This window comes from Eurypyga helias, unplaced genomic scaffold, assembly GCF_000690775.1.
Source record: "Eurypyga helias isolate BGI_N326 unplaced genomic scaffold, ASM69077v1 scaffold4526, whole genome shotgun sequence".
Taxonomy (NCBI): domain Eukaryota; kingdom Metazoa; phylum Chordata; class Aves; order Eurypygiformes; family Eurypygidae; genus Eurypyga; species Eurypyga helias.
The window spans coordinates 33,721-47,547 of NW_010255935.1; the positions used below are offsets into that span (position 1 = coordinate 33,721).

At 38.8% G+C, this 13,827-nt stretch overlaps 1 protein-coding gene across 1 annotated transcript in view; it reads right to left on the reverse strand.

Moving 5' to 3' along the window:
* The window catches only part of RICTOR (RPTOR independent companion of MTOR, complex 2), a 50,393-nt gene that overhangs the window by 9,746 nt on the left and 26,820 nt on the right, over positions 1-13,827 (reverse strand). The window contains 11 exon segments of the mRNA XM_010153477.1: positions 414-1,443; positions 2,220-2,449; positions 3,104-3,210; positions 4,011-4,103; positions 5,405-5,492; positions 8,198-8,307; positions 9,155-9,233; positions 9,357-9,433; positions 9,879-10,043; positions 12,148-12,274; positions 13,357-13,556. Of these exon segments, the coding sequence (XP_010151779.1) occupies positions 414-1,443; positions 2,220-2,449; positions 3,104-3,210; positions 4,011-4,103; positions 5,405-5,492; positions 8,198-8,307; positions 9,155-9,233; positions 9,357-9,433; positions 9,879-10,043; positions 12,148-12,274; positions 13,357-13,556 (2,306 nt within the window).

Here is a 13,827-nt window from a genome sequence, read left to right on the forward strand (position 1 = left end):
CACCCTGAAACTTCACCAAGTGACACAGAAAATTTGGTTCTGAAACACAGTTCTGACAACATTCGCAATTTTGTGCGATTGCAACTTCAGTAACGATGGCAGTGTTAATTGCATTTAGGCATCAAAAAGGTTAAACAGGAAGCCAATGTGACAAAGGGAAGTATTTTCCTTTGTCACTTACAGCACTAAAGGAGCTGAGCACACCTATGAAAGCTGGGATTCTCTGACAGCACTTACACAGTTCAGAATTCTCATTCTATTGTATTATTCCCCTAATATTGATACTGCTTTCAATGAAGATATGAATCATCCTGCAATAATTGTCACTGGAAAAAAATATTATGAAGAGATTTTTCTTATTTTATCGCTATGAGAGCTTTGAAGTAAGAAACAAGCACATAATAATCTCTTACCGGCTCGGGGTTAGCCGAGAATCCAAGCTGCCAGACTTCATGGTAATAGTGTCAGTAAACAGCACGTCCTTGGCGGGAGATGCCAGGGCTTCCGAGTGAGACAGCGAAGGATGCATCCTCTGCTGCTGCAAGCGTTTTAGTGTAGCATAGCCAAAGGCATCTCGAGAACTTGTGTAGCTAAAGTTATAGTCAGCAAGACTTTTTATTGTAGCAAGAGACGGAGCTTTAAGAGACTGGGCTCTCCGGGGCAGTGTATGAGAAGACCCCGGTGGTACCAAGGATACAGAGTTGGATTTTGAGAGGGGCAGGTGGTCAGACTGTGGTGTTGAACAGTGACTTGGTTTAACTGTTTTTGTGCTTACCACAGTACTCAGACTTCCGCAGTCAGTATCTACATTTGTAGTGTCCACACCTACAGTCTCCCTTGAAGGGCTAGAGCTCATTGAGCTTATGCCACTTGTTGTGGTATCTGTATTAAAACTTAAGCTACGACTCTTGAAATGTGTTTGTGTAGTACCATCTCCTATTAGCCTTTCTCTGCTTGTGTTTTCACGGTGAATTTCATTTCCAAGACCTTTTGGCAGCTTCAGATCATTTTCTCCAATACTTGGGGTACTATCAGTATCTTCCATGTGCTTACTTCCAACAAAAGAAGTTTCTAATCGTAAAGTCTGGATTTTAGGAACTCTGAAAACAGGGTTGAATTCTTCCACGGCAGAAAAGTCGATGTTACTGGAAGGTTCTGTTACTGTACGGTTTCGCCTCACGCCTGATTTACTGTCAGATGATGTCAGATTTCCTCCTTTTGGATCACTGCTACTTCTGTGTTTTTTATTAGGAAGAGTAAGAGAGTTTAGAATGCGATTTTTCACAAGTCTACTAGAGGAAAAAAAAGGAAAGGGACTACGGTCTTTGTCCTTCGAAGGTCCAGGTTTGTCATAAAATATTTGTTCTGCATCTTCAGTAATATCCAGGAAGAACGTACTAGTGGAACTACTACCAAAACGGTCATCCTCCATGATGAACATACCTGGAATTGTATGAGACTTTGTCACTGCAAATGGACATTTCTTTAAGGTGTATAAACCATGTTGTGAAAAAGTAAGCAATGCTACAAAGTCAAAGTGGAAGACTATGTGATTTACTGCAATTTTAAGAGAAAAGTTCTTCTTCAGAACTTAGTAAATTAAGTACCTTGAAAAGCACCTGACCTGAAAGTCTCATTGTTTCAAAAGAAAAGCCTCACCATCTTATTTCAGAGCAAATATGCAGCTACTAGGATTACAACTGATGTGCTCTTTTAATGATATCTAAACATGGTAAATTTCTGGATTTAAGTTTCAAATATCAATAGAAAAATTAAAATGTATTAGATATTCAAAATATACAAGAATTTAAATAAAGCAATGCTGTGTGCACGTACACATACAGAATATCTACATTTATATTCTAGAATATTCCTTTGAGGACAATCAAGTAAACATATCTTTATACCTAAGCATGAAGATTTCTCCATAGTATTACAGCAAGTTGCCATGGACTTGACAAGAAAACCAGAAACTAATCCATCAGGGTAAGTTAAACATTTAGTTCTACACCTGGTGTAAACCTGAGACACTGTTCTCTTCCCTCTCACTTCTCTACATCTCTCTGAATGCATATAACTCTCCTGCTGCTCACGCTCACCTTTCTTGCAACAGCGCCTTTACACCATCTGCCTGAACCTCATCCCACCAAAAGGCTGGTAAGAACACAAAAATGCTGTTTTGTGGTGGTTTTCTTGTTTCTTTTGTTGTTGTTACTTACTTGAAGGAGCAGATTCGCTTTCACTGTTATGCCTAGAACTGGTGGACTCGGAGTTCAAGCTAAGAGTGCTGGGTATAGAAGAAAGTTCATTGCAGAGCTGCTCCATGTCATCAGGGACCACTGGCCAAGGCTGCCTACGACTGTGTCTCACTGCATCCCAGTTATGATGCTTCAAAATGTCACATCCTTGTTTAGTTTTGGCTATTAGACCAAGCACGTAGACACAGGTTCTGTATTTAATGTATATATAGAAAAAAGAGCAACAATAATAGTATCTAATTTAAGTAAATTTCTGTTTTGAAAGGAAACAGTTTCAAAACAAATCAGCAGAAACTTCACAAAACTGCCAAGTAGCTTTCTGTTCATTTTAATTTGTAAATCAATGGAAGTTTAAGAATTGCACTGAAATATCTGGAAACAATACACTATGCAAAAATAAAAGCTAATTATTACAAGAGCCTGATTACACGAAGCAGAAAAATACTTTTTTTAACAAAAAAATAAAAGGACAGCAATTAATGCAGTAGCAGTATTAGGAAAAAGACATCTATTTATGCTTTTAAAGATTCAAAAAGGACATTCAATAAAAATGATGGAATACTAAATTGATTCCAGAGATTATAAGCAGCAAATATTTTAACTGCGTTTTAAAAAAGAAGTAGTATTTTTTTTTCCGTAGGTTTCTTTTGCTTACTGCATGTTTTTTTAGACGTCTTGTACAATTCTGTGATTATACAGGACTGAGACTGCTCGAAGTCAATGATTTTAATAACTGATTTCCAAGTAAGTGCAAAACCAAAATAATGTAGATTAGGTACAGCTATCTGAAAGCCTACAGTAACTATCATCTGTAAATTTTATGTATAAAAATTAGATGCACATACCCTCTAACAGAGAGAACCTCACAGTGCTGGGCAAGTGCCATTACATCAGGAATTACATTCTCCTCCTGAAGCAAGTTAAGACCCCAATTTGATGATCCAATATTGCCCTGGAACAAAAGAGTTTGTCAAGCAAGTTTCAATTTTGATGTGATCCACAGCACTATCAGTGTAAAACTTTAGATGTTTTTGGTGGTACAGTTTCAAGCCATAGTTTCTCAAAGCAATTACTGAGCACCCTTTTGGCATTTCCTAGTTATGCAAATACGAAAGGACTCAGAACTCTGTGTATAATACACTGGCGTTTTATTACATACCTACAATATCCTCCAGTAATGGTCACCTTGGACAAACGTTCCAAAATAAACTTTGGGGAAGACAACAAAGAAGCAGACTACCAGCTGAGGTGACAAAGCAAATTTAGAAGTGTAGCCTGCATAGGCACCGACACTATGTTTTCACTATAATCATCCCAAGCACCAGGAGTGTCATGACCACCTTCACATGCATCAATACCGGCAGCCAACTTTCTTCCACAAACACTGAATTTTGCACCACCACCATAAATACCTTAAAACCAGAATATTGTTCCTACAGAAATAGAAACTTGTAACTACTGGTTCCATGCTAATATTGTTCCTACGTGTGGCAATCCGCTCTTTTTATTTGTTAACAAAAGAAAAAAAAAAGTGACTATTAAAAAACTCTGAACAAAAAAGGTACAGTGAACCCTTTCCATCTGAAAGTCCAGTTAGGGTACAGAACATCAACTTGAAAAAGAAAATATCACACAGATTTTATGACAAAACCCATAATTAATGATTTTATGGGATTCTGCTTAATTACTTCAGAATCAAGAGTCAAAACAAAACTCAAACAACTGCAGAAAACTTGTAAAACTATTACTAACCAAGGCCCAAAGGGCTGCTTTCAGCTGCTTAATTCCTTCCCACTTATCCAGCATTGGGGAACGAACAGTGTAACTTAGGTCTGTAACAATACTCTGAAGGAGAAAACAGAAGAAAAAAACCAAACACTCAATTAAAAATTAAAAGGATACTTCAGTCAAACAGGTTCTCTTGCATTTTTAGTAAAAGGCAAAGCACTAGTTTAAAGTATGCCACCTAAAATGAACAGTGGTAGTTCTGAAATAAGTATAAATTAACAGCAGTGGTAATGCAAGTACAAAATTTTCATGTAACCACTGACTGCATCACGTTAAATCAGTTTTTGTAAAGATAACTGATTAATCAGACTAACACACTGCAACATAAAAGTTTTTCAACTATCATATTAAATTCATTCCACACAACCTTGCAAACCCACATTAAAAGTGGGTTTTTCTTAGCTTTTCAGGACATTATAAAAAAAGATTTTATTCTCTCCTCTCCATGTTTTTCTACACATAAAAGGACAGGCACAGTTTTAATTGTCAATATACGATTCACCCATACAAAGACACTGAAAAGTTACTTCTATCAGTGAATTCCTTTCCATTCTAGGATTTTGGTAGCCATTTTAAGAAAAATGTTGCAAGGTATTTCTCGGATATTTCAGTGTCAGGAAGGAATCTTGCATGAGACTAGATGATAAAGGCTGTCTTCAAAAGTTACATGGGGCCAAATAGTTAAAGACTGTCATAATCAACTTATTTTGCAATGACTATTTAAACACCATCTCTTTTAAAACATACTTAAAAAGGGTTACTTTTTGAAGGGTCAGTTTCTCTTGTGGTGGATTGACCTTGGCTGGATGCCAGGTGCCCACCAAGCCAGGATGGGGGTGGGGAGAATATAAGATGGAAAAATAGTTGTGGGTCAAGATAAAGGTCATTTAATAAAGCAAAAACAAAGGCTGCATGCGGAAGCAAAGGAAAAGACTTATTCTCTACTTCCCATCAGTGGTGATATTCAGCCACTTCCTAGGAAGGGCTTCAATACGCATAGCGGTCACTCCATAAGACAAACATCATAATAACACGTGTGTGTGTGTGTCCCCACTTCGCTTAACTTTTATTGCTGAGCAGATGTCAGTTTGGGTGAGCTGTCCTGGCTATGTCCTGTCCCAAGATCCTGCCCTCCCTTCAACCTACTGATGAGGGGGTAATGTTGGAGAGACAACATTGATGCTGTATGAGTACTGCTCAGCAGCAGACAAAACACTGGTCTGTTACCAGTTTTGTACCTTTTCCAGGTACAAATACAAAGCACATCATGATAAGGGATGCTGTGGCGAAAACAAACTCCATCTCAGCCAGACCCAATACATGTTTAAATTCTTTCAAGTGATAGTTATTATCCTCACCTGAGACTCCAATAAATGGCAGCCTGTCTTGTGGTGCACCAGTTGGCCATAAAGGTGAACTGGCAGGTAGACATGTGGTCGCTGTAATCTGGCAGAAAAAGAAATCTTATACTTTTCCAGCAATTGTAATATTTTCCTTTAAAACAAGTTACACTGCAGAGTAATGCAATGAGTTACTCTTGAGAATTTTTCAGATGAAGAGGATTCTTTTGGAGAGTTTAGAACAGAACAGAATAGAGTTCAGTTGGAAGGGACGTACAATGATCATATAGTCCAGCTGCTGGACTATACTAAACACTGAGAGGACTGGGGCTTCGACTGCATCTCTAGGAAGCCCATCCCAGAGTTTGACCACCCTCTTGGCAAAGAAATCCTTCCTCGTGTCCAGTCTCAACCTTTCCTGGTGCAGCTTTGAAACATTCCCATGTGCTCTATCACCGGATCCCAGGGAGAAAAGACCAGCACCTCCCTCTCCCCCCCCCACCAGGAAGCTGCAGAGGGCAGTGAGGTCACCCCTCAGGCTCCTTCTCTCCAAACCAGACAAGCCCAGAGCTCTCAGCCGCTCTGCACAGGACATGCCTTCCAGCATGGCACCAGCTTTGTTTCCCTCCTCTGGACACATCCAAGGACGCTCACATCCTTCTTAAATGACAGGGCCCAGAGCTGCACCAGCACTGGAGGTGAGGCCGCACCGATGCTGAATCCAGTGGGATAACCACCCCTCTTGCCTGGCTGGTTGTGCTGGGCCCCAGGATGCCGTTTGCCCCGTGGCTGTCCCGACACTCTGCTGACTTGTGTTGAACTCATGCTCGACAGCCCCTCCTCTCCCAATCTACACTTGTGCCTACATTATTGTGTCCCAGATGCAGAGTTTCATCCCATTTATCACAGCCCAATACTCCAATCTATGTAGATCCCCCTGCAAGGCCTCTTGTCCTTCAGGAGAGTTAACACCACCAGCAGTTTGGTATCATCAAACTTGTTAATGGTGCATTCACTCCTGCATCCAGATCATTGATAAATACACTGAACAGCAGAATTGGCCCTAAATCTGAGCCCCAAGGAACAAGGCTGATGACCGGTTGCCAGCCAGATGTAGCCCCATACACAGTGCTCATTCACTTCGATCACTCTGAGCTCTGACCTTTAGATAGCTCTTCACCCCGCATGCCATGAACCTGCTCATCACACAATGGACAACTCATTCAGAAGGATGCTGTGAGGGACAGTATCAAAAGCCTTACTAAAATCCAGAAAAACTACATGCACTGCCTTTCCTTCATCCACCAGACAGGTGAACGTAGCATAGAAGGATATCAAGTCACTTAAACTGGACTTAGCCTTTGTGAACTGATGTTGACTGTTCCTGATGACCACATTGTTCTATAAATGCCTTTCAACAGTACCCAGTATGATCTTCTCCACAATTTTTCCAGGCATGGAGGTTAGACTAACAGGTCTGTAGCTGTAGGATGAATTCCATCAGTTCCCAAGGATGTAAGAACATTCATCTGATCTCTTACAAATTCAGTGTCCACAAATGGAAAGTTTGTGTTCCTGCAAAGGTGGTCCTCCAACCCAGGGGTCTGTTGCTATTATCAGTGAGGCAAAAAAAGCATGGAATGCCTCTGTTTTTTCTTCATCTCTGTTAGTCAGATAACCACCTTGGATAGTTACTGGTCCAATGTTTTCTTCAGACCTCCTCTTGCTATCAATGTACTTGAAAAAGTCTTTCATCATCCTCTTGAGCTCCATGAGGAATTCCCTGTTCAGCCAAGCTGTTCTGCCCTTCTTGCTTGACTTACGACACAGAGGAATTGTCTGCTGCTGGGCTTCTAAGAGGTGGTTCTTAAAAAAGTGACCAGCACTTGTGACTCCTAAGCCCACAAAAGCACATTCCCAGGGTATTCTGCTAAATAGCTCCCTGAAGTCCAGGGTAACAGCTCTGCTGTTCTTTTTTCTCACTGCATTGAAAATTGTAAACTCAACCATTTCATGATCACTGTGGCCACGACAACCACCCACTATCACATCTCCCACAAGGTCTTCTCTATTCACAACAGCAAAGGCATCTTTCCCAGATGGCTCACTGAGTACTTGTGACAATAAGTTATCTCCTACAAACTTCAACGATTTCCCAGATCTGCTTGTTGCAGCAGTATAGCATTCCAGCTGATGTATGGGAAGTTGAAATCTCCCATAAAGGCCAGGGTTACTGATCTAGAATCTATCTTAACAGTCTATAGAATGAGACATCACTGCTAACAACCTAGCTGGGAAAGGGTAGTAGACACCCGCTACATCTCTTCTGTTTTTCCATCCCCCTGATCCTCCACCAGCAGCTCTAAATCACATCATCACTAACCCTAAGGGCTGTTCCATCAAACCCCTCCCTTACACGGTGTGACACCACCTCAACTGGTCTGCCTGCCCCTCCTCAACAGCCTGTAGCCCTCCCTGCCAGCATTCCAATCGTGGGATTCAATCCACCAAGTCTCGCTAATACCAATGATATTTTAACTCTGAGGGCTGACCAACACCTCCAGTACATCTTGTTTGTTTCTCACACTGTGTGGGTGTACAAGAAGTTCAGATATGCTCTTGAGCCCTCCGTGCTCCCAGGAGCAGTGTAAATGATCCCACTAGCACTGCCACCCCCTGGCGATGCCATGCCAACCCTTGGCTTACCTACTGCAATCCTGCTGGTATCCACCCCCCACTGATTCTAGTTTAAAGTTGTGTTGATCAGTCCCACCAGCTTCTGCCCAAAGACACTTTTTTCCCCAAATCTACCTTTGGTTGCTCCGACGAACATAGTTATCACCATCAACAGGTTTACGGTATGTCGTAAGTGCTTCATTGAGTTGTTCTTCAATCAATTCAACATACTTTAAGTTATATTCCTAAAAGAAGACAAAGTTTGACACAATACATTCACCAGTTTACGTTTTTTTACTACAGTATTTTGTAACTGAAGTGATCCTTAAGGAAGGCTGAATTTCTTTATGATCTGAAGGTGGGCTCACCAAAATCACGGTACTTCATACATGCAATGAGCTTGCGGCATCGACAACCGATCCCACAATTTCAGTGATTTTTTTTTTTAAAAAGGAAGGAAAGAAGGAAATACTTCACATCAGACTTTAACTCAAATAATCTCAACAGTTCCCATGTATTTCAGTATACTCAGCGAAGTGACAACTTACAAATCAGCCAAAAAACTGACAACAGGAATGAGACCAAGAACTTAATAATCAATTATGAAAACAGAGTAATTCACGAAGAGTTTTACTGTAGTCAAGATGATGCATTTTTCTTAATGGTCTTGTGTTCCTATTTACTTCTGAATAGCATAAGCTAATTCTACCTTCATGAGCTCCAGATTTAACTTTAAATAGCAGCAATCAAAGGTAACAGTAGTATACATTTACACACTTCTCTACACAAGACCCTACACAACCACCTGTTCTAGAAAGTCACTACACTGCTGAAATACTTGCTGAAATATCAGAATCATATAAAAGGCCTGGGTAAATCAAAAGCATGCATGTACAGAGGAGCTATGGAACTGCAAGTTCCTGTCAACCTTCTTCAGCAAAATCCTAAGTCACTGACACAATAAATGCATTTGTATTAGCAATACACATATATGAATATGCAGCATTTTTAAGAGTATTTGACTTTTCAAACCTGCATATTCACACCCTTCCTCCTCCTAATATCAAGCACACTTTCTATTTGTAGAATTACCTTTTGCCACTTTTCCATTTGTTTTGTTACATAACCTCTTTCATTTAGATATGAAAAGCCCTTTGGGATGGACAGAAATCTGTAAAGTAACAATAGTCAGTAGTCAGTCAGTAGTCCACTTAAAACAAAGCACATAATTTGAACAAAAACAACACTTATTTGTTTCCACAGTTTAAAGTCAAACGGCATATCTAACACTTACCTTAGGAGTAGAAGCAAACCCTTGTCTCCAAGATGAGAAAGAGCTGGTTTCATTTGGATAAGGGCATGAAGATTGGCCTAAAACAATTAAAAATGCATAAGGAATATCTGAGCACTACATAATTCTGAAAACTACAACAGTTAAAACAATTTGCCAGCAGTGAAACAGCAACTTTTTCAGAAAAGGAGTATCAAACTGCCCTCATCCTAATGTTATCCAAAGTACCTTCTGTCATTAAATACATACTGCTTCACAAAATGTATGATCAAAACAGCTAAATTGGTCTGAATTAATATTTTAAAATAATCATAACCTTGAAACCTACATTTTATTGTCCTTAATACTACAGTAATTTCAGCAAGAGGGACTATAAACTATTATTAAATCCATCAATGACAATCCAGAAACAAAACCATCAGTAGCTTCTTGCATATTTTTACTTGACTACTGGGGGAGAGGGTAAGGAACAGCTTACAGAGTAGCGTACCAAAGTGAGGCTGAAAAAAGGGGAAGTATGCTCACCTTGTCTTCGCATGCCTCATCTAGAATATCAAGTGCCTCAGAAGAAATAGTTTTATTTTTATCATGTAATTGGGTCACCAGTAGCTCAATCCCCCAGTTGCTGAAGAACTCCACATTTGCTCTTAGTAATACTCGCAAGTGTTTTGTTGCATACAACCTGCAGCTCTGCAAAAGTAAGGAAAATACTTTTTTGAATGGAAGAAAAAATAGCTAATGTAGTTACATAATTTATCACTTTTAAAAATACATATTACCATGTTTTACAGCAACTAGCTCTGATGCACAACTTAACTCTCAAATAGACTGTAGTTTTAACACTTACTTCTATGTTATCAAATGGTAAATTTTGAGTCTGAGATCACAAGTAACCTGGTCACTGCGGGTGTCCTTGAAAGCCCTTATCAGTCATTCACCATGATACCAACACGTTGCCATTAGGATTAGCAGGAAAAATACCTTGTAAATGGCCAGTGTCATTGCCCATACTTTCATATACATAATGTTTTTAAAAATACTTTTACAAGCAAACATTAGAACCTCTGGGGAATTTATTTTAAAAATTTTTGTTTCCCGAAGAGTATCTGATCTTCAAAACTTCTCAGAAAACCTTCTAAACAGAAACATGTTCTTTTTTGTAGTAAGACAGTTTTCCAACAAAACCAAGAAAAAGAGGATCTCAGCTTTTGAAATAAACAGATATGGTATTTCCTTAACAAATGTCTTGGGGAATTAAAATTTCTGAATGGAAGCCTTACTGTAGATGGCCTTTCTCCCTTACAAAACACAGCTTTTCAAAAACTATATCCAGTTCAATGTACTTTTATGGCTTTTAAACAGGATATAGAAGCCAGAGGCAGCATATAGAATCAAAATCACCATTTGTCTTCTGGATAATGAATTAATACAAAGCCTTCCAGAGGCTTACTATACAGGCTGCATTCATACTAGAAGTCCTTAAGAAAGGAAGGTGGAAGGTCTTGCAAATGTCTTATCTGAAATGCTCACAGGATGGTTTGGGTTGGAAGGGACCTTAAAGATCATCTAGTCCCAACCCTCCTGCCTTGGGAATCTGCATGCTCATTTTTAATCTTAGGATTCACTTGTCCAAGGTGACAGAATGTCACTTCTGGTAATATTTAGAAATATATTCTTTTCATGGATCCCAGCAGTGAGCAGTACAAACTGTGCCAAGTTTCGATTTCTTCCTACCACGCCTGCTAAATACAAAGAAGTAACTTTACTTTTGCTCGTGACAATGCTGTTGTTTCAGAATTCCAGATGTAAACCCCAGAAAATGCCAGCTATATTCCCCTAACACCTCAACAGAGGTACTCTTCAGCCAGTGGAACTGCCCACGCAAATACCTATCAGTTCTGTATTTCCACAATCTTTCAAGTATCTTATCCTCTAGAAAATGACAACTATTTCAACCTCACTCGAATGTTTTAACTACAGGTCTCTTCCAGAAACTTAGTCCATTGCAGTTGTTCAAAAATACCACTAAGAATACAGTTAATACCAGAATAATCAAAAGGTTTTATCCTTTGGATTAGCTTTTTATGCTTTGATCTTCTATTGCGAGCACTAACACCAGAAACAATGAAGAAAAGCATTTTGTCCACAGGATGACACTGGCAATATTGTGTACATCAACCTCTGCCAAAGGGTTCTTCGACAGGTCAGCATTTCGCCCTTTTGTCAAGCAGTACTCAGTAAAAGTTTCTCTTCAAAATGCTATCAGATCAGTTTCCACCATACGAACCTATGTGGCTGGGCATATGGTAAAACAGGAAAATAATATTTAAGCAAGTAACTACATTTTATCCAGGTATGAAATCATCTGTGATTGATGCAAATGTAGACCCATTTCTGCTGGGGTTAGTTATCATCACTAATAGCAGCAGTAACTCTTAACTGTTTTCTGGCTTCAGATACACATTTCTGTTTGTGAAAATAATCCATTCACCACTGTTTCATGGTATGTCCACTGACCTAGACAATAACGTTACATTTGGTTTAAAGACTTTAACCCCCTTCATACATGACAGAAACCTCTTAGTCGAAGGATGTTATTTCTTGAGCATGAACACAATATACAGTGTGAAGACCACTGAGAAGTCAAAATCTACATGAGTAGGAGTTTCATTTCCCTGAATACAAAACCGAAAACCGTTCTGGACACATATCTTTAAAACAGAGTTATATACCTTGTATTAAAAAAAAAGTCTAGTGGCAAGAAGTAAGGGAATGTAAGTTGAGCTGAACTTACATCAGTAGCTGCTGTCAGGATTTTAGACAGGATAACTCTTGCTAACCCATCTCTGCTGTAATCCAAACTAGAAACAGTCAGTTTTAACAGGTGATCCTGGTTCTTCAAAGAACAAAGATTAAGAAGACTGAGGAAGAAGAGGAGAGAAAAGAAAACAAAAATTAGTATTTGAATCAACTTAAACACATTTATTTATTCAATCGATAATTTAAACTTCAGTATTGTGAATTAGACTTTAATTTCTATAAATGCAGAATACAAAGTTCTCCTATGAAATGGTGTGACTTTAAACTGTTACAGCTGTTAAGAGCCAAATGAGAACCAAACAGTGCACTAAACTGCAAAGGAAAAAAACCCAAACCAAGATTTTTTAATAATTATTCTGTAATAATTTTGTCAGTATACTTTAATTAGTGGTTATGAGTACAAAAATTAATATTCATGAAGCTACATCAACAATTCATCATAAATCATTATGTATGAACCTTGCCAGAAGGGTAGTCCTATTAACTGTCTATATTTTATTGTAAACCAAGTTTTCTAAAGCCAGTAAAAGACTTGCACTCCAATAAGAAATGAAAACAACAACTTAATTACAACAAAAACTAGAGTATATCAACACACCTGAATTTTCACTTAAAATTTACTACATTTAAAATAAACTTCTTAGGTATTAGACACTAGGCAGTTTAATCCCACAGGATGGGACCTGTATTTGTACCAGAAGATGATTCTGAACCTCACATCTTCACTCAAATATAATGAAGTTTAGGTAGAATATACATCATCACATTTCACAAACAATGTAAGTGTCAGCTTTTGACAGTTTGTGGGGTTTTTTTGGGTGGTTTTGGGTTTTTTTGGGATTTTTTTTTGGGTCTAGTTGAATTTGTTCAAACCACCCCCACCCCTTCTTTTCAGCACAATATCATCTTTCCTGATACTCGTATCTATCAAACAGCTGTGGACAGGAAAACATAAAGCTATTTTGTGACACAGTCACCTATAACTGTTCATTAATGCCAGACTAAAAGACCCCTTCTTAAAAAACACACTGAAACCACGGACAACGGGGGATCTTTGCCTGTAAGTAAATCAAAAGAACTTGTGAAGTTTTCAGCTTTACAGTTAGCAGTCCTAATGCACAATGTACAATTTTCATACCTATTACACCTGTAAGCACTATTTGAACAGAATAAAAACACTCACCATTGAAACACATTGCATTTTTCAAGCATTTTCACTCCATGAGGGTGACAAGAGAGAGTACCGAAAAACAGAAAGTAGTGCTGGCTAAGGGTATTCAGTAACCCATTATTTTGAAGGCTACGTTCAGGTTTCATTCCTGATGAAGAGTTGAGCCAATGTACAATATCTTTAACCAATTCCTCCAGGTAACCTTGTCCATCCTAACAAAACAAGGAGTAATAGTATTTACGAGTAACAGAATTAGATCACTCTTTTTACTGAAACACATGATTTTAAATTTCTTTAAATGTACAAACACAATACAGATAAAAAATTGAGATGCTTGTTGGCAAGCACAATTGAGACTAAAGAAGAAGGTTCAAGGCAAATAAAAAGTTCACATTGAAGACATCTCAGGAGCGCTCTCTTAGGAGAACTACTTCTGTCGACCTGCTGGCCACACTTCTCTGGATTCAGCTGAGAAAGCCAACC